Source organism: Ruditapes philippinarum, unplaced genomic scaffold (genome assembly GCF_026571515.1).
Source record: "Ruditapes philippinarum isolate M1 unplaced genomic scaffold, ASM2657151v2 ctg13015_1_1_1_1, whole genome shotgun sequence".
In the NCBI taxonomy this organism is placed as follows: domain Eukaryota; kingdom Metazoa; phylum Mollusca; class Bivalvia; order Venerida; family Veneridae; genus Ruditapes; species Ruditapes philippinarum.
In genome coordinates, this window is record NW_026856676.1 from 1 (window position 1) to 22,669 (window position 22,669).

General features: G+C 33.1%; 1 protein-coding gene across 1 annotated transcript in view; it reads right to left on the bottom strand.

Annotated features, from left to right (window-relative positions):
• Positions 1 to 16: 16 nt before the first annotated feature.
• The window catches only part of LOC132747299 (circadian locomoter output cycles protein kaput-like), a gene marked incomplete at its 3' end in the record, with an annotated part of 36,004 nt that continues 13,351 nt past the window's right edge, over positions 17 to 22,669 (bottom strand). Inside the window, exons 5-15 of the mRNA XM_060736633.1 lie at positions 20,482 to 20,571; positions 9,730 to 9,850; positions 9,350 to 9,466; positions 8,582 to 8,756; positions 7,456 to 7,562; positions 6,009 to 6,156; positions 5,148 to 5,302; positions 4,043 to 4,395; positions 3,087 to 3,173; positions 1,092 to 1,272; positions 17 to 231 (exon numbers count right to left, since the gene is read on the bottom strand). Of these exons, the coding sequence (XP_060592616.1) occupies positions 17 to 231; positions 1,092 to 1,272; positions 3,087 to 3,173; positions 4,043 to 4,395; positions 5,148 to 5,302; positions 6,009 to 6,156; positions 7,456 to 7,562; positions 8,582 to 8,756; positions 9,350 to 9,466; positions 9,730 to 9,850; positions 20,482 to 20,571 (1,749 nt within the window). The remainder of the gene's footprint in view (positions 232 to 1,091; positions 1,273 to 3,086; positions 3,174 to 4,042; positions 4,396 to 5,147; positions 5,303 to 6,008; positions 6,157 to 7,455; positions 7,563 to 8,581; positions 8,757 to 9,349; positions 9,467 to 9,729; positions 9,851 to 20,481; positions 20,572 to 22,669) is intronic.

A 22,669-nucleotide genomic window follows, 5' to 3' on the forward strand; every position in this document is an offset into this window, starting at 1 on the left:
AAAGATAAATTTCCGCATCTTGTGGAAGCATTGGAAATGGTAAAACGGGTGTTTGATTCACCATAACACTATGCATCCCCACCATGGGCACACCTTGAGAATGTTGCTCCACCTGCTGAGGGGGCTGGACTAATGATTGTTGTTGTTGATGTTGATGCTGCGCTGCAGGTAAGGAAGATGTCGCCTGAATCACTCTTGAGTGTTCCCCACCCATTATTCCTACCATGTTGTCTGCAAAAATAAACACAAAAATCAATATTGTACAAAAACAGAAATATGGGAATTTACAATTTTAAAAGGAACAGTTTTGAAAAATGAACATAAAAAATAAGATACATGTACATTGTTATCTTGGAGCAATGTTATTTCAGTTCACGGTCTCAAGAGATAAAGAAATTTTTGTGTCCGGAGGTATTTGTGTATGTGTTGCATGCATTAAATGTAGAAAAATATGTATGGTTTTGCTGAAAGAGAGGGCTTTTACTGTTTTGTTATTTTCGAGAGCAAACAACTCAAAAACTGTGATATGCAACACCTCATTTGATTTCAAATTTGTGTTTGTTATCTAATTCCCCATTATGACGCAAAATTTGCAGACATTATATGCAACAGTTGCTTTTTGTTCCATATCAATGCTTATGCGAAATTATTCAAAAATTAAATTTTAGAGTAATGCCCCCATTTTTCGAAGGAAAGTATATGTATTAATGAATTAATGCAGAATATCATTTAGAAAGAATTGTTTTGAACTTCTGCATAATGACTGAGAATGAAATAACAAATAATTTAAAATAAAATACAGTATTAGTATGCTTTATTTTAATTTATCTGCTCCTGACAAAGACCTAAAAGAGCAAAAATCTAACTTTACAGGGGCATATAACTCAAAAAGTAGGATGGTGAAAATTCGAGAAAACCCCTTTACATTATGTGTTTCAATTATCATTCTTTTCTTCCATGAAAAACTAAAGAAATTTCACTGCACTACTTGAATTTTTCTTTCTTTTCCTTTGTAAAATTTTGTAGTTCTACCTATTAACTATGTTTTTAAATGAAAAAGTAAGGCAATCAAACATGTTCATACACCTTACCTGTATTAGAATTGAGCACTGGGATATTCCCTTGAGCAAAAAGAAGTTGTTGATGAATTTTCCGCAGCTCTTCTTGTTGCCTAAGTATAGCATCCTGCACCTGACCAGCCTTTCTCTGTAACTGCTCGTGTAATTGTCTTTGCACAGGTGTCATGTAGATATTTGTTGGCGCTGGCATAGCCTAGGAAATATCATACACATAATGTTAAATAGTATTTCATTGGTCAGTTTCAAAACTGAGCCCAACAATAAACCAATCGGAAGTATTCTAGCATATACAATATACACCAGTTACTCATTGTCCCATTTCAAATATGACTAAAAAGTCTTACAGTCAGTATTGTATGATTAGTACGAACTACGAAGCATTACCTAAGAGTTAAAATTGATCATTTTCAATTCTGTCTCAGAGACAAACTCACTGTTACAATCCTAGATGTACCAAGCCCTGTGTCAAGTTACACAGCAGAATATGCAAAATGAAAACACGTTTTATTAATGATTTTGACAACTTTCTTCCTTAAATTAAGAAGTAAGTAGTATTCACATATTAACCCTAAGTGGACCAGTATTTACCATTGACATGCATTTGAAATAATTTTATTATATTCTATCTGAGGCAAATGACTTTAACCTTAAGCCTGCTATTACTAATATAGCCCATGCAGCCAGTGCAGACGAAGGTCAGCTGGCACATCCATGCCATCTGATCATGGTCTGCACTATTTGCTATTCAATAAGAAAGTATTTCAAAATTTTCCCTAAAAATGATGAATAGTCTTGTCCAAATGAATGATGGACAAGTCCATTTAAGATATTTAGCGTGGTACCGACAGAGGATTGACAAAGGCTGACCACAATACCTCACCCTGAAAACAAAGGATTAATTCATTCTTTCTTATCAGACAGGATTTTCTAGTGTAATTTCACCAGCGCTAGAAAATCTCATAACACACTCCCCACGAAAAATTGCTAGCTTTAAAATGACATCATTCCTGCACATTTTACGAATAAATTCCGTGCTCAGGATGACATCATTTGGCCACCATTAATTCGATATGGTAAATTCATATCTTCTTTCTGAAAAATAAGTGCTAAACAAAATGTTATTTTTCCATAATTTCTTTAAAACAAATATCATGATATATATATAATTATTATATAATCTATAAAAAGCTTTGAAATCCCTTTCCCTGATTGGCTAACAAGCAATTTTTTGTAAAAAATAACAGGTCAATATCAGAGTATATTCACTATTTTTTCTCCTAAAAATAGATTTTCTGGAAATCCCCCGAAAGACACATGCTATGACGTGACGTCAAACCAAGTTTGTTGTTATCATATAGAAAAAAAAACGTTGAGTGACACCTAAATAAGAGTCAAATTCGTCTATTTTAGTTACCGTCTTTACATTTTAAAGAACAATACAAATTAGCGTGCCAATGAGCTCATTTAAAAGAAAGGGCCAAATTATGGAAAAAGTAGACAAGCTGAAAAATAACAATTTCCGTCGTATGCAATTGCAGATTTGATAAGCTGTATAAAAGCTTTTTATAAATCATAAAATAAAACATATGTACTTTTTAGCTGTTGAATATGATATGATATTTAATGAAAAATTAATATTGACCTCGGCTATCGCCTCTGTCAATATTAATTTTTTCAGTACATATCACATCATATTCAACAGCTAATAAGTCCATATTTGTATAATATTATACAAGACAAGAATTTCGACACTGGCTGTCATTACAGACAGGAATATCTGACTCATGGGGAATTACTTACCAAAAACTATGCATAGCCCTGTAACGGCCATATATATTTTCCCTTGACAAAGATATTAGGTTCTGTACAAAATTATCGCAAGATGTTATCAATCGTAAGTTACATTTTATTATCAAGTATTAATTTTTGTCATAATAATGAACATATGGTTTGGAAAACAAGCAAAATACTTATGTAAATCCCATTCTATAAATTAAATGTACTTACCATGTTTATCGGAGATATGTTGAGTATAGATGGGCTTGATACCATTGTTGTTATGGAATGAGAATCAGGCGCCATGATAGAAGGTGTCTGTAAAAATGATATTAAGAAATAAAAGTTATCAATATAAAATCCAATGCAAGAGAAAAATTTCCTTATAATTCCCTGTTTCAATAATGAAAAAATTTCTATCGATAGTAATTAATATTACTTTTATATCATAATTTAACTCTTAAGCATCTAAATTTGTGCCATAGATTTACCCTGCCTTGACATTGGAACAGTCAATTCATTTTTTTAAAGGATTTCAATTTCAGAACGCAAAAACTGAGCTACCAGCAGTATATTTCCAGGTCAGACTACATGGCTGTGCAAGCTGGCCTGGCTTCATACTGGTGACAAAGGCCAATCACTGTAAGTTCCAGCTGGTAAAGGGATAATGTCAAAATAAGGATCATAAGTTGTCTAAAAGTATTTACAACATTTACATGAGGGCAAATTAACTACAACAGGAGCTGTCGGTGGGATAGCATGCTAGATTTTTCTCAGTGTTTGATAAGAAAAACAATAACCTGGATAATGTAGAACTTTCTTAGTTCAAGAAGGGCCATTATTCATTCAACAGTTATGGGCCTTGGACAGTTACCTCCTATTATGCTCTCCAAGAAATAAAAGTTATCAATATAAAATCCAATGCAAGAAAAAAATTTCCTTATAATTCCCTGTTTCAATAATGAAAAAATGTCTATCGGTATTAAGTTACCCACATATGTGTGAAGTTTCAACCCATTCTCTTCATTAGTTTTGAAGAAACAAACTTGCACACAAAACACCAACACTGACACCGCTGCCTGGGTGTGTACAATAGATCTCCCTATTATTGGCTAAAGACACTGAGATGGCTATGTTTTTAGTTTTAGTCATCAAACGCCCGAAATAAGAAATAATGAACATCTTACCTGTATTCTAGTTTGTTGGGCAGATACACTGGAGGTTGACGGACGTGGTAAAATTCTCATGTGCTGGGAGTCTGACTTCGGAGTTAGCTGGGACCGACCGTATAGGAGATGCTGTAAAGGAAGGGTTGAAAAAGATGTGGTGGATGATGTTGAGTGTGTGGCTGTCGACTGTATAGTTCGGGGACCGGGACTTGTCTGGGACTGTTGTTGTTGTTGTTGCTGCTGTTGCTGCTGCTGTTGTAGGTGACGGTGTAAGAATTGTTGTAACTGTTGTGATACAGTTCGAGATCGAACTTGCGATGTGGATGTTGGCTGGAAGTTTTCGCTGCCTTCTTTTTCTGTCACAGGACATACTGCAAAAAAAAATACACAATACTTTAACCTGCAGGAACCTAACAATTAGCCTTTGCCATAGCTATAGAGCTACTCAGTCTGCATATTCATACAGTTTGACCAGGTTCCACACTGTTGGTAGCTTATGTAATATTTTTGTTTTGTTATATGGCACACAAACATATTTTACTTCATATGACACCAGAACAGGAAAGATGACTTTGGCTAACAGGCTAACATTGGGTGTTACAAAAATCAATACAACACTAGCTTAGAGATGCATAAACACCAGGAATTCAAACCCATTTAGGCAACTCTTACGATCTTGTGGCTACAATTCTGACGTGTCAACCTGTAAAGGCAACCCCTCAGCCACAAGGGGTATGTATTATGATATTAAAATACCTAGCACATTAACTGGACTATACTGAATTCATAGTAGGGCAAATTCATTACACAAATTCAGTAAGCTCAGGGTTAATACACATTTACAATTATACATCAAAGCTTATGAAACTCGACATGCAGATGATTTATACCTAGACATTGGGAATGAAAAAGACACAGCATATTTCGTGAAATTCCAGACCATTTTATTTTAAATGCACCATTTTGAAGTCACCCACCATAAATATGAACTTAACATCTGACGATCTATGCACCAAGCTTTATATAAATCTGAAAATCAAACCTTGAACATAAACCATAGGTTTAAGTGTTCAGTAAAAATATTCATCTTACAATGTAGTAATCACTTCAAAGACAGACTTACTATTTGAGTCGGACCGACTAGCAGATGTAACAGAACCAACAGATGGACTTCGAGACATGCTAAATATAGATTGCATCGGCTCAATTTCAACGTTAGATATTTCTTCCTCAGCAATGCCTAGATCTTTTCTCTTTTGTCCTCTTACGTCTGAATAACTACAAAAAGAATAAATACATTTATGACAGTTGTACCATTCCATAGTTTTATTTATGCAAAAATGAAAAAAAATATATTAAACGTAATGTTTCAAATTTGGTTATACAAAATAAGTGTTCATATCTGAATAGAAAAACAATGGGGAAAACAAGAAAATTTGTTTATGAGCTTAATGTGGTTCAGTCACAGTTAAAACCATGGTTAAAATGTGTTCTGGCATGGCTAAGAATTGAACTCGTTTGAATAGGAATCTGGCCACATGGGTTCCAGCCCTTTCAGAACAAAGCAATTGTTTCATTAAACATGAAACTTAAACTTCAAACACATTCCTTAGTACATTGTACTGGTTGGTTCCAGGAATAGTTTCATATGTGTCTATATGCTAATAGTTTCCTACACAATCGAACTGTAATATATTCTGTATAAAGTGAATGATCCCTTACGTAATGTGTAAAGTTTAAAGTGAATACCTTAATTAATGGAAGAAACTGAACTTGCTACACATCTAGAACCAGTAAATTTTTCAAGTACACTAAAAGCTATCATTCAGATTTCTGTCAAAATTCTTATCTAGATATGGGAATATTTTTCATCTTGATATCCCTTAACTTGAAAATGGAAGCTCCCAAAATGTGACCATGTTAGCCAGACAATGCCATTTAAGAAATTTAACAGGTCTAACATTTACAATAACAAATAATCTACCTAACAACTGTATTGGTGCAGTTAATGAACTCTGGTTTCGAATTCCATTGATGATATGTAATATAAAATCGAGTCTTTAACCAGATCCACTGCTGGCCTTTGGTCAAGAATCTGTAGTAACATGAAGTTCCCTCCCCTGTCTTCATCACTGTAAAATGAAAATAAAAATATGAGGTTATCAAAAACTAGAACTATCACTTAAGGTGATTCATACCCCAAACTGCCGCTGTATATGAAAGACAAGTTGTCTAAAGCCAAATTAAAACTCCACCTGTATTGCATGATGTTTCATCTGTGTACAAATAATAATTACAATTAATTGCCTTGCCAAGAATATAATTATCAGCTAACCATTATTTCTTTATTTTTTTAAAAAAGAACCGGTTGAACCGGGTGATGCTCCCCGAGAAGGATTTAGACACAGGAAAGTTTAAAGAAATGAACAAAGGGCAAAAACTCCAAAATAAGGCAAGGCAGAGTTATGTTTTTTGCACTGCACTTATATTCAATAAGATCTATAAAGTTTCCTGATGATATCTCTTATAGCTTCAGAGTTATGTCCCGGGTAAACAAAGCGTAAAAATGAACAAAGGGCAATAATTCAAAAATTAGGAAAGGCAGAGTTACAGTTCTTGTGCACTGCACACCTACTCAATGAGATCTATCTATCTACAAAGTTTCATGTTGATACCTCTTATAGTTTTAGAGTTATGTCCCGGACAAAGTTCAAAGTGTAAAAATAAACAAAGGGGAATATATCAAAAATTAGGCAAGGCAGAGTTACGGTTCTTGTGCACTGCACACCTACTCAATTAGATCTATCTACCTACAAAGTTTCATGTTGATATCTCTTGTTATTTCAAAGTTATGTCCCAGACAAGTAAAGCTGACGGACGGACGTTCTCACAGGACAGTAATTATGTGACTAGTCTATTGTTCTCTCTATTGTTCTTTTTAGCCACACAAAAAAAAATAGCCACATTAAAGCATTAAGGACATCAAAGAGAAAGAACAGTTACCTATTGTCCCTCTAGACACATAATTACTGTCCTGTGATCGGGACGGACTTTGGATGTGATTAGACTTTGCCACTACATTGATGTCCACATTATTGGTAGCTCAATTTTTGTACATTTTATAATGAAAATCCCTTATACTTTAAATAGACAGGGCAAATTAATAACATAAATTAAGCAGGATAAAGGTTAAAACTATAACAACATTTGAGATCTTTGACAGATATGAATCCTAATTTTGTCCTAATTTTGTCTTAATTTTAAATTTTTAAAAGTGAAAAATAAAAACTCATAAACAAACTACTTAAGTTCACAAGAGACCTACAAAACCCATACTAACAATCAAATAAACACAAATCTGCAAGAATATATAGGTTAAAAACCCACAGCACAATACTCTCCTATTTCATCAGCAATTTTCAATTACTTACACTGCTCATGTGACACCGTCACTCCATCCAGATCATCGGGATGGTAATAATCGTAACCTGATGTTCCGAGAACTTCAAACGGCAGGTAGCCAATTATAGGGGGCGCTCTGTAAATGCACAGATCAATTTTAAGTTGGTATGAAAGAATCGTGAAAACATTTTTTTTTTTCAATGAAACGGTAAGAGTTGATGCATTAAGAATATTCAGTAAAGGAAAAAGTTTTAACGTCATTTTAAATACCGGTATTTAATAATAATTGTTATGTTCTGTTCTAAGAGGTATTGTCACAATGTGACAGAATTCTCTTAGCATAAATAAAACAAACTGTAATAATCAATATCTAGTCTTCATGCCTTCAGGATTTTCTTTTCTTGGAAAATTTCCCCTTTTCCTTTGTTTTCTTTTTTCTTTCTTTCTTTGCTCATTGCTCATCTTTTTTTTTTTTTTTTTTTTTTTTTTGTAGTGGAGGTTTCAGATATTGTGAAGTTAGCTTAAGTTACACTGACACTATTATTGATATAAACCTGATGTACTGACTCTCTAATTTGTGCAGGGAGACCTCAGTGGTCACTCAGTTCATTAAGACCTTTAGTCACAACTAGGGAACCCAGTTAAACCACCTTCCTTCCTTCTGTTTTGCTCAGGGAGACCTTAGGGATCACTAACTTCATTAAGACCTTCAGTCACGACTATGGACTCCAGTAAAACCACCTTCCTTCTGTAATCTGGACAGATAGCGTATACATCTCATAGTACACTGGGCGAGTCATCCAGATTTCCAGCACAAGCCACAATGTTCACACTTCTTACAGTCTACTTTCAACCTAAACCACTTTGATGATCATTTAGTAATATACAACTTTCGACACACTTTTTTTCTTTCTTTTCACTCACCACATACATGAACAAGAATTCAAACTTAAATCAAACTAAATGAAGGTCTTACTCTTTACCTGGCAAAATCATACATAGATCTCAACAGACCTAAAATAAATTCATAAAATAGAAAATTGGGACCCCAACAGGAAATTTACCATTTAGGTATTCAAAGTTTCTGGATGAAAACTGATGGGAAAAAGTCCATACACAGTTTACCAAACGTCTAGAGATAATTTAGATACCAACCTGTGGTCAAGAAATAAAAATTTCCACTCAAGGCTGTGTCTTGATGTAAATTCTTTATTGTCATCAACTATGGACATTTCCCGCACAAGCTGCGATGTTTTTAGTCGTACTGTACACAGGAAATACACCTGTTCCTTGTTCGGGCTCGGTAGTTGTAACATATCCTCATCTCCTACTGTGAAATATAAATGATATAAACATTTACAAAATGTCTGATTTTGCATGTATTACATCTAACTCCAATATCATTTTTTTCTCAAGATTTTTCTATAAACTCAAGTTAAATACTATAATTACACTCAAGTTAGCTTTTTTTTCCCCATGACTTTTCTATACACTCAAGTTACTCACTATAATTTGACTTAAGTTATCATGTTTTCATGGTTTTTCTATAAACTCAAGTTACATACATTTGTACTACCAGATTGCCAGCTTATTTTGTCCCAAATTTTCACATATTATTATCTTCGTTAACCAAAGCTGGTGTGCTCTTTCATGATTTTTAAGCAAAAATTATTACTGTTTTCATGATTTTTATAATCAAAGTAACTTGTATGCACTAATTTTCAAGATGAACCAATACCACCACTTAACTTAATGACCCGTAACCAAATTATTATTTAATGATATTTATAATACAAGGCAGGTATGCCAAATTAAGCCAAAGAGACACTATCTGAGCATGTAAAAATTAAGCTGATATATTCTAAATTTATTACAAGAATTTTATATCAAAACATTACAAAACTTATTTGGTCCAAAACTTACCCAAAGAGTTGGTGTACCGTGAACTTCCCCGAACAATCACCGGTTCATACCTAGGTGGGTCCCGAGGATCTATCGAGCCCCGCAGGAAATTACACTCAAAACACAACTGATTCTCTTCTGCAATTAATAAGAAATCTATAAAATACCTTCATCACAAAATTTCCATATTAATCACTAAGGGTCTCTGAATTTTCTGCATCTGTTTTCAGAATATGTGCATAAGAAAGTTTGCTACATGTTGTCTATATAATTATACCTTGTCAACAGAATGGTAACTGTTAGTAAGATTTATTAACAGGTTTTCAAATACGTTTGTATGATAAGAGAAACATCTGAATTGAGGTTTGCTAATTGAATCATATGGAAGCACATTTCTTTACCTTTTTCATAGTCTGGTATTCCATTCCCTGAAGCTACCCTGTAGTTGTAGAGTATATTGTGCAGGTTGGCTGATTCGTGTTTCCCAACAAAGTCAAAAATCGATTTATTCACCATGTCTGACTGTTAAACAGAAAATACAAACATTAATTAACCGTTTACTTCATGAGCATATTGTGAAAAATGGCTGTTTTCATTGAAAAGCCTCCTGTTACAAGTTCAAACTGCTATTTTAAACCATCAAAAATGCTTCAATACTGATGGAACTTGGCACAAATGTTGACTGGACCAGAGCCTCTGTAACAGCATGCTCAATCTTAAATTTCCAGTTACCATGGCAATGGGGAGACATCTCAAAATTGCCAAAAATCACAATTTTGCATTGTTTTTTTCCATCAAAACTGATTTCAAAGTGCTGCAACTTCTCAATGGATTGAGATAGAGTCAAAGGCTTTTCAGCGTTGGTTACTAGTTACCCTAAGATCGACCTGAGGCCATTTGCTCAAATCTTATTAGAGATGCTTAACTTTCAAGCTATCCAGAAAAAAAATATATTCTTGGTTTTATCTAGGAACCTCAAATTGGGACTGACCAAAAGCCGATAATGGTCACCTTTAGTTTTCCAGTGCAAGCAAACCAAAAATTTGCCACATGGATAAGCTAGACAATGTAAACATTAAACCATTTTCTAAACTAATGCCCAAAGTAATAAACCTCTCCCACCAGTTATAAAGGCTGTGCAGTCTGACTACGATGTTACTGTTGTCTGATCAACTTAAAATTTTTATCTTGATATACCCAAAAGTGATAAAGGCCAGCTCCAAAAAATGAAGCATGACAAGTCATTTTTGAGAAATTCAGCTGGGCAAGAGTTAATTCTATAAAGCATCATAATCATTTTTTGTCATATCAGAGCCAGATAATAAAATTCAAACTTTCTAAATCTTAGAGGGGGATCATTAAGATAGTATAATTGATAGGGTGCTTTCCCATGTAACAATACATTAGCAATCAAAGTAACCCCAAAAAAATGATGTTCCCACAAGTAATTGTTAAATAGGGAAATTAATGTATATATACATTCTATCAATATTTGATGAACATAAGCAAATAATTAAGAAATAACGCCAAATATACCCCTCTTTACAATAAATAGAATGTCTAGCTCCTATGATTAATGCACGTTGTTTCACAAGAAGATAGTGGGAAAAGAAGGGGGGGGGGTGTAGGGAGACAATTCACTAAATTTGATTTATGTTTTATGTGTTTTTTTTCTAGTTTTCTTTTAGTTGCTTCTTTGGTTTGTTATGGGAATTTTAAAGAAAAACAAGCAATTATCATAGTATTGCAAGCAATCCATAAGTCCCCTACCGGATGGAACCCCATCAACATTCTGAAGGGCCATTGGCCATTCACTAATGTTTTTATAGTAAATTTGTTGGAAAATTTCTTTAAAAGTGATCACAGGAAACAGTTTTGTTAAAAAGACAGACGGACTGAAGGACACTCTAAATTTAATATTTAAAACATCCGTTACCAAAATATAACAATTTAAAAAGCAAAATTCTTAAAGAGGAGATAACTCTGGAATTAAAGATGCAATTTCATAAAAATTTTCAGCTCTTTTTGACTCATCACAAATATTGTTATATTTGCCATGTTTTAAGCCTATTTGTTGCCAAGGCAACCAATATTTTTTCAAAATAAGAAGAACAAATAAGACATGCATAATCACAAGACTTCCATCTACCCATATGTCAAGTTTCATAAAAATATTTCCAGTACTTTTTAAGTTATCACTGGATTCAGTTTATGTGTAAAATTTGCCATATTTTCAGTCTATGTGTTGCCATAGCAACCAGAATTTACAAAGAAAAAGATGTGCATAATCTCCAGACTGCCATCTACACATATTACAAGTTTCATAAAAATACTTCTATTACTTTTTGCATTAACACTGGATCCAGTTTATGTGTAAAAATTGCCATATTTTCAGTCTATTTGTTGCCATAGCAACCAGAATTTTCAATATAGGAAGAAAAGAAAAAGACGTGCATAATCTCCAGACTACCATCTACCCATATTTTAAGTTTCATAATAATATTTCCAGTACTTTTTGCGTTATCACTGGATCCAGTTTATGTGTAAAATTTGCCATATTTTCAGCCTATTTGTTGCCATAGCAACCAGAATTTTCAACATAGGAAGAAAAGAAAAAGACGTGCATAATCTCCATACTGCCATCTATCCATATATCAAGTTTCATAAAAATATTATCAGTACTTTTCAAGTTATCGCGGGATCCAGTTTTGTGGATAGACGGACGGACGGACTGACAGACAGACGGACAGACGGACGGAGGGTAAACCTAAAGTCCCCTCCGGTAAACCGGTAGGGGACTAACAAGAGCTCAAAAGTATATGAGAAACAGTTGCTAATTATAATGTACACTTTCAGACGGAAAACCTTATCAAATTTTATTACAAATATTGCCAAACTGTGAAAGTATAAATATTTTCATAGTTATCATTCGCATATCCCATAATTTTGTTTCTAATGCTATGCTTTAAGCAATCCATACTGTGAGCTTACTCAATAATAACATATATTTTGTGTAGAAAATGTAACTTTTTCTGACTATGTTTTAGTATGACTTGCACTGTTATGATCATTTTATTATTGTATGATCACAGAGAAAAGAATAAATTATATACCAAAAAAACATTTTTTTAATATTTTAAAGGGAGACACAGGAAAAATTTTCAATCTTGGTTTTGATTATTTCATTCATTATAGTGTAAATGTCCTCAAAACAAATACACTGATACTGAGGCAGTCACAGGAATAAAACTTTTCTCTTTATAATGAATAAAATGTTGGTTTCCTAACTTCACCCACACGGGTCTGTGAGGTTAGAGGGTTCAGATTTCATAATAGTTGTCAAAGTGAACTCTGAAAACGTTAAAGAACATGTCAAATGAATGACTTAGATACAATATCCAAAACATCTGTTACTGTAACTTCCAGGTTTTATTCAAGTCACATGACTTGTTTTATACTACTCTGTGATTCAGTCGGCATCTAAATTTTGTGCAATATATATAGATATATTTACACTTTAAAACCCAAAATATATAGAATTTATACAAAAATTCATGCTGGGATTTTTGTCATTTTAGCTTGATTTGAGTACATAAGATTAATATTAATTTGCCTGAGTATCCCTTTCAAAAAATTATAGTCATTTACTATACTTTGCAGAACAAACACAAATATCAAGTAATTTTTTACAAAATTTACATTAACTCATTATGCTCAACAAAACTTTTTTTTTCATACTTTCAGATAATAAAATTTATACATGATGGTCATCGACAGACATAACAAAACACTGTAAGGAAAGTTGTTAATATACGTCAGCTGAAACCTTACATAATTTCTCACATATACGATCTTTATCATAATTGTTTCAAATGATTTTGTAGAACTTGAACTTGAACATGGGAATCAATATCAATTAACACTTTTTATGCAAAATTTATGTAATACACTTCTTCCTGCACTGCAGTAGAAACTGTGAATGGGGAATTTAAGATATTTCAGTTTGAAAACATTTAAACACTGTCTGAAATTAAGTCATAAATATTGTCTAAAATTGTCTAAGAAAGTCTAAAATTAGGCTGCCAGCAGTATTAAGTCTAGACTACACAGGTGTAAAGGTTGGCCTGGCTCTATACAGGTTGGTCTGGCTCTATTATCTATACAGGTTGACCTGGCTAAATACAGTATCCTGACTGAATACAGGTTGGCCTGGCTCTAAATAAATAAGTCTGCCTGTATACAGGTTGGTCTGCCTGTATACAGGATGGCCTGGCTCTATACAGGTTGGCATGGCTCTATACAGGTTGACCTGGTTCTTTACAGGATGGCCTCACTTTATACAAGTTGGCCTGGCTCTATACATGTTGACCTGGCTTTATACAGGTTGGCCTGGCTCTATGCAAGTTGACCTGGCTCTATACAGGTTGGTCTGGCTGTATACAGGATGACCTGGCTCTTAATACAAGTAGGCCTGGCTTTATACAGGTTGGCCTGGGGCTTTACAGGTTAGGCTCACTTTATACAAGTTGGCCTGGCTCTTTACAGGTTGGCCTGGCTCTTTACATGCTGGCCTAGCTATATACAAGTTGGCCTTGCTGTTGGTGTGGAATTATACAGGTTGGCCTGGCTCTTTACAAGTTGGCCTGGCTTTATACAAGCTGGCCTTGCTCTTTACAGGTTGGCCTGGCTCTTTACAAGCTGGCCTGGCTTTACACAAGTTGGCCTTGCTGTTGGTGTGGAATTATAAATGTTGGCCTGACTCTTTACATGTTGACCTGGCTCTATACAAGCTGGCCTTGCTCTTTACAGGTTGGCCTGGCTATTTACCAGCTAGCCTGGCTTTATACAAGTTGGCCTGGCTGTTGGCGTGGAATTATACAGGTTGAGCTCTGTCCTTTCTACAACAAGTTGCATGACTTCTAATACAGTGGATCTTCGAGGGCAAAGGGTCTAGTGTATGTCTCACTTAACCTCCATTCAAAAAGGGTTAAAAATAAGAATATATAATCAAGGCAGAAATGATGAGGACAGCTCTTAGCGTTTATTCAACACTAATCAATTGGTAAAGCAATACACGAAAATACTCTAAATAAACTTTAAATATCACAACTATTCCCTGTCCTTTATATGGCTAGTAATTTGGTATACTAGAATCTACGGGATTACTAACCTATTATATAAGATCAAAGCCTCACTACATCTTTGCTGTGCTTCAAAGTCATGACACTTGTTTATCTATTAGATTTAAGATCAGTACATTTTTTGAAAGTTACTCCTAAAAATAGTATCATAATGGATTTTTATTCAGGTCTCATAGAAAAATTGACAAGGTAATCAGCATGGTAAGGATTAAAAAAAACAAAACAACAGGATACTTTTTATATAATCTATTTAGTGGCCCTTAAACAGAGGCAATATTCTTAGAAATATACTTTTCTACAACCTAGCTCAATTCATAGTACTCATATCAAAAATAAATGAGGATTTTTTTCCATATCATCAAACATATAATATTTCCATTGCCAATTTGACATTTCAATACTTATTCACATGTTGACAATATGATGACACAAGATTACAGAAATCCCTCTGAGAACTTGACACAACTGTTTGTCGTACATTACGGTTACTTTTCAATCTGTAAATTACCTTCTGTTCATGACAGATTTATCACTTTTATACAAAACTTTCATCATGATAACTTCACTCCAGTATTTCCAAATTTCCAAAGGGTACATTTTATCTGTGAAGGTTTGTTTCCCTGTCTATTTTTTTATGCAGATTTTAACACATTTTTTGGGTCATGATCTTGGTCAGTTTACCTCACCAACTTTCTTTGATAACTAACCAGTAATAACCAATTAATCTTCTTCCGACTGACTGCTAATCCCACATGATTTCTGAATCAGCTGTGAGAGACAAATGACCATTAGACTAAATGTTGTTGCGGTTTTTAATGCTATTTTTTGTGAACCAACACAATTTTGGTCATATGGTGCCGAAACAGGAAAAATGATTTCGGCTAACCTTGGGTGTTACAGACTTAAAAGCTAAGAACCTCTCGGGTGTTATACAGACTTAGAGCAACACGAGGGGGTCAACAACCATCCTCAACACAATGTCTATAAGGTCAACTCTGTCAACCAGAGAATCTTTGCTTTCACAGCGCATGGCCAGCAGGATCCAATTCCCACGCCCTATATTGACCAAATCTCTATGTGCTGCTCTCCCTATAAGACGGCAGGCTGTGATAGACATCCAACTTGACCATTGCTGACATTTAAGGGCGGTCTTTCTATTTCTTAATTAATTAATCTATAAGCTTCCCTTGGTTCAAAAGATAAAGAGGGTACACAGAATTTTAAAATTCATACATAGCTACTTAGTGTACCTTTGACCTGAGGAAGCCTTAATCCGCACAGTGCATGTTTACATTCCTGCAAAAGTGGTTTCAATATTTGTTCGGTTAAAAAAATGGTTAGCAACAAAGTGAAAACAATGGACATGCCAAAGAAAGAAACAAAGCCCAAACAAATATATAAGCAGACAGACAGATGGACATGCCTATGAATGAATGACATGGCCAATCCTTTTATTTTTTGTTGTTGTTTGTTGTTATAAAGAGTTCCAGGGCCCTAATGATACTCTTTCCCATTACGAAATAAACTTCATTGTGTTTGTTTTGTTCCTTTGTTACGATAACAGTCAATATCTTGCACTCTTATTACTTTTGCAACACAGTCCCTCACAATCATTCTTCCCACTTTAATATTACAGGCCTTCCCTTAAATAAATGTAACTGAAAACCTATTTCAAAAACCGACTTTCACAGAAGCTTAGTTTTTTTTTCAATATTCACATACATTTGTCTCACTGATATAATTGTCTCTATAAATGTCATGGCGGAACAATTACGCCTGTGGATTTCACGATTCTGTAACTCATAACTGCATTGTACATCACCTCTGCTCATGTGACATGAACATAATGCAACATTTTTCGTAAAAAATTTGTTTCTGGAAACTTTCTATAATTAGCCTTTTTAGGGCCTTGACATTTACATATTTCCAGAGGGAAAGAAAACTGCCATTAATTAGGTTTCTGTTCTATGTAATTAATCGAGCCTTTAAATCTTTTCATAGTAAAATGTGTGTTCTAAAACTGACCTTTACTGAAGTATTGCATAATTACTATGTATTTATTAGCTATACAGAAAGTATTTAAGAATTGTAGGCATTTATTAATGAAATAAGATCAAAAAGAATTCATAGAGGGTTTTTTTTTCACATTGCGTTTCGCATTGTAAAAAAAGAACAACCACTATGAATTAAGCAAGAATTTAAGGAAGAAATGAGGAAAAAATGCTTGAATGAAATTATTAATTCATTTACTGCTTTGAAAAAACAGTATGGAAAAATTAATACTTAGTTTATAATCAGACAAAATAGTTGTAAATTGTAACTTTTGTTCAAATTGCAGACTATTTGAAAACATCTGAAATACACTTTATTGTTAACCAGTAACTTTCTGAATGTTTGTGTAACAGGCTAGCCAAGCTTTGAATTCAGAACAGTCTATTCAAAATTTAAAGGAACATTATGCCTAAAAAAAATTTTTTTTTTACTTCTTTAGAAAGGGCAAACATGAATTTCATAATGTTTAAATAATGGTTTAAGAGTAATGTTGGATGCTTAATACCTGAAAAAAGTAGTGATAACTAAATTTGAAATAATTCGTCACAAAAGTAGCAAAAGACATGGGTGGCAAAAAAGACTTGATTTGTGGCAAAAAAGACATTGTTGGGCAATGAAGATTTGATGGCAAAAAAGACATTGTGGGACAATGAAGATTTGATGGCAAAATGATGGCAAAAAGGACATTTTCGGTTCCAGCATTGAGTAATTACATTACGATATTTCATAATTTCTCAAATGATTGAACAATTAAAAACTCCTCAACTATTCACAATTTAAAGTCTATTCTGTTGTTATTGATGAACCAAATTATTCGATCCCCAGCTGATAACCATACATTTAATTATGATAAATAATATCTGTGAGAAGTGAGTTATTGACTTTATACTAAAATGTCGTGGAATTGCAGACAAGTAATCACCTTCAAATGTCAAACAGGAATAAAATTGCCTACTCATTTTTCTTTGCCTAATAGCCCTGAATGTATGAATTATTGTGGAAACAAGTACGCTATATTTCCAACTATACGTAATTTTACCATCTGTAAATGTGAAATACAGCATTTAATGATTATCCGAAGGAGTTAGTTATTATACAAAAAAAATAATATTAAAAAATGTATCAAATTTTTTTTTAAATTAATTTTTTTTTTTTAAATTGCAACATTTATAGTACAGATAATATTTAAAGTCAAGTGAGGTATGTTCCTAAAAAATTTTTTTTTAAAAAGTGAGGAATGTTCTTTAAAAAAAATAAAGAAAGAAAAGTGAGGTTAGTAAAGAAAAATGAGGTTAGTTAAGAACGTGACATTATGCCCATCTAAAGGTATATAGTGAGTGAACAGGTGAGAGTCAAAATAAATTTTCATTTTGCCATATTTCCTTTTGATTTAATGATCAATAAATAATCACCGGATTCAAACGAAATTTCAGTAAATATCATTTTGAATTTATCTGTAAGGTTCAATTCATTAAAAGTGTGAGGCAGTCTTTTTATATTGTAGGCATATTTTAAATTTTATCCTAAACATTTTCCAATATAATCTGTTTGTCAAACATCATTTAAACAGTGAATCTTTTGAAATATAAAGTCAATTCAGCTCAACTTGACAATGAAATATGAGCATAATGTCACTTTAAGTAATTTAAGACCTTTAAGTTACAGCACTAAGGTGACGGTAATTATGTTCCATATAACTGGTCATATCCATAACACAGGCTAATTTGTATAACAGGCCCGCTTCAAATTTCAAACATTCGATTCCATTGCCATAATTACACTTATTATTGTCTCCATCAGCCTTATAAAATAATATTCAATACAATTGAATATCGCCTATGTTTTGTCTGTGTGCTTGTTTGTTTGTGTATTTGTATTGGTTTGTTTGTTTGTAGGCTTGTTTGTTTTTTGGTCATACTGGTAAACAACACATTAAATAGAATTTGATCGCATTGTCATAAAGTAATGAATGTCAATTACATTTTACGATTTGTCAAACATGAAATATGCCAATTGAGTGCAAAATTATTACCATGATCAAATTGCAACCTAATGTCATGCTACGAAAAACAAATTGCCTGCAAACAAATAAGCAGTTGTTTTACCCTTATCCTCCTTAATTAGCGTAATGAATTTGTCCAGCTTAGAATTTGGAACAGTCCATTTGGTGATTAAGGGTTTTTGATATCAAAATACAAAAATTGAGCTACCAACAGTATAGAGCTGCTCACGTCAGGCCGCATGCATGTGCAGGCACCACCTGGTCTGACAAGCTAGCCTAGCTCCATACTGCAATGGCTTATCACTGAGTTCCTGAAGGCTATGCAATGCTAGAATATTTACTATTAATCCTATGCAAATAGTCAAATATCCTATTTGAATCATTGTTAAGAATTTTTAAACCTGTGAATTATTGTTAATGTCCATAAATGTTTTTATGATTGGTTAACTCTTACCATGCTAAATGGACTTGTCCATCTTTCAATCTGGGCAAAACCATTCATCATTTAAAGGGGAAATTTTAAAATGGATATTGAATAGGGAACAGTGCAGACCATGATCAAGTAGCACAAAAGTTTGTAACAGTTGCCACTGATAGGAAAATAGCTAAGCTAGATTTTATCATCTCAATTCAATATCTATCAGTGTGTATCTAGTTACTTGTACACAGAGGATATTGAATTAGTGTAGGTTTAATACTAAATTTATTGAACAAGTTGTACAAAAAGTCATATTCTGTGAGCCCCTGGTGAGCATAATATTGGTTTTTTCAACGAGTTCTATAAATTTAGTATTGAATCTACATGAATATAATATACTTATCACAATCAAATTGAAAATAAGAACGGTTTATTATTTATTGTCTAAAAGAGCAATTTTTTTTTCACTGCGAACCTATAGTGTAACTCTAACATTAGCACACTTTTTATGCTGTCTGTAACTAATTGTATATAACGGAAATGTTGTCACATCTAAGTGTTGTTACACAAGCGTAATATTGTTTTATAATATGGCTTTATTATACTCCTGCGCTATAGTTAATGTCATAAATGTAGAATATAAGCCAACATATATTGCCTCACTTGGACAGAGTCAGTATACCCTATCCAGTCATACTTGTATTATAAATATAATAATGATTTATCTTAAGTTGATGTCAGTCTTAGAACAACCTACGTACATGTATTTCCTTCGTTACTTCTTAAGACTCACCAATTGTAAGTACTTACAGTACAGTGGATTGGTATAAAAAAGGCACATTTTTCTGACTATTTCAAATGTTGATATAAAAAAAAAACAACATTGGAACATTAACATATTCTTATAAAATATTATTTGCAAAAAAAAAGAAGAAAAAAAGGTTGATACAAGTCTGGTTTATTATGAACATTTATATGAATAATCACAATATTTTGTTCTAGAACAATTTATCATCTGCTATATAAATATATGTCATATTGTATCATGTACAACATCCATGCATATTTCTTTTGTGGTTGACACTTAATATATTATCAACATAATTATTTTTTTGTTTTACAAACTTTACATTATAGACCAATCTCTTTAACTTCTTTTTCTATGAATAATAATGGTCAGACTGGTAGTTTCAAGAGATTCAAAAATGTAGGCGTAAATAGGGGAGTGACGGCAATATCAAATCACAAGGTCACATAGCAACTTTCCAGCTTCACTGGTTCAAAATGACCTTTTGTAACAGCATGGCCCTGTGGTTAACATGTCAGATTAGTAATCCAAGGATTGCCATTCACATGGGTTCAAAGCCTGTCAGCAACATAATCTGTTGTTACCAGACTCAATCAAACCAGGTCTGTAATTTCTTATTTTCACCTTTTTATACTACTGTTGTCATTTCCCTTGAGGGATCTCCTCTTTATCCATTGTTTTTTTGTTTTTTTCAATATAAGACCACTGAGGCTAAATAAGGTAAATACTTACAGGTAGATGTCCCAGGAGGGATGTTATACTCTCTGATGTGTATAGGATCACACCCTGCTGTGTGAACACCAACAGATAACTGTCACATGCCTGAAAATACAACGGTACTTGTTAGCATTGTCTCCATGCAGGCAGCCAACTTTTTAAGAATTTAACATTTTTTCACTTCAAAATTTTGGTCACATTTGGTACTTCAAATAGCCTTAAGCAACCCTAAGCTTGGTGATCAGATAAACTCATGATATTCATTGTACCATATCAGAGCCCCTCAAGAAGCCTAGGGGAGGGTGCATAAATTTGAAGTAAAAAGCAAATTTCTTATGTCAACAACAATACTCATAACGTTATTACATTTTTTGGCAAAAAGCAAATTTCATTAAAATATTGTAAAGAATCTCTTGATTCATGCAGAAAAAAACAAAACAAGAGGGTCATGGTGGCCCTGGATTGCTGTTCTGAGATTATGACACATTCCTAAACATTGAGGTCACAATTTTTATATTACAATATCAAAATCAGTTATGAGGTCACATTGGAATTTGAGTTTATCATTTTTTAACATAGGCTGCATTATTTTCAAAATATAAGTAGAGGTCTGCTTCGAAATGCTTTTTTGACAAATATTTAAGCTCTTGGTGTTGTAATATTGCGCAATGATTCTTTAAAACATTTTTTCATGAAAAAAATAAAAATATATAAAAAATATTTAGATCTACATAGTTCCTATATTAACAGTATAATTGAAGTACAGTCGAGACTGTCATATGTGACCTTCCAAGGGAGCATAAGAAAAAGGTCACATATGACAGGGAGTCCTTTTATACAGTCTCATAGAAAATTAAAATTTAAATACCATCTATCTGTCTATATACCATTGTGACTTAACATATATAGTAATAATACTGTAAAACTGTGTGAAGGAATAATATCTAACCAATTGCAAATACACATAGGTACTTTAAATATTTGATGTAAATAAAATAAGAATCCCTGTAAAGCAAATATAATCGCATGTATATCATATAAAATTTAATTTTATTTTTTGTATTAGATTTATATTGAGTCATTATGGTACAAAATAAACTTGAATTTGATGCATTAAAATCCATAAAATAAATATCATACTATTAAAAACATATCCATATCCAAAGGTTTTTCTAGTCTGGTATCAACATTTTTTTGTATTATTCATGCAGCCATAGAAAGGTAAATAATGCTGCCTAAAAAAATATTCTGTTGGCACTCCATAATTTTAAAACACAAGTCTTAATCCAGTTTATTCAGTCCATTATGTTTATTACACCTGTGACCTCAATTTGTTAACACACATCGATTGCATCATGCTTACCATATTTGGCAGTACTACTCCAGACACCACGTCACTTGATACCTGTATACACGTAATCCGTGTAATTAAGGCAGAGGTGTGTAGAGTTTGTTTGAAGAGTACTGACCACTGGATTATAATTGGACTTATTATTTTGTCTCTCTGGGTGTTTAAACAGGTATTATTTATCTGATTAACGGAAAATTAAAAGGTGTGAAAGTCGTTTAAATCAGACAAAGCAATGCATTGGGAACAGACAATTAGGGTGGCTTGTCACATATGACAATGAGTGGTATAATTCAGACCATTTATATAGGAAAATACATTGGGAGGACTGAAACAAGGTCGGATAAGACAGGGAGTTGTTGAAATCAGGGGGTCGCTAAGACAGTCTCGACTGTATATAGCTAAAACAATTAATGCATAATGTGATATGTTAAGGTGACAACAGACACTTTCCGTGGTACTCACATAAATGTAATTTAAACCAAGTTATTTTAGTAATAATTGTTATTTATTTAATCTTTATGCATTAAATGTCGCTGATCAGCATAAAAAATAACATATTTGAAAAAAATGCTTTTGTAAATGATTGATTTTGAATAAAAATCCTAAAATTTTAAATCGTCATATCAAAGTCATTTTTTATTTTTTTGTCATCAAACTTTTGGAAAATAACCTTACTTATATTATCTGGGGAACTGTGTCTCAAATTTTTTCTATCTTTTCTCAAAAAAATATTACGTAACGTCAAACATTTTATGCGACTTTTTTCACCATACATATTACGTAATTAAAGATAATTAAGTCGCTGATTGAGCAAACAAAAATCCCTGACACGGTTCCTTCCGTAAATGAATT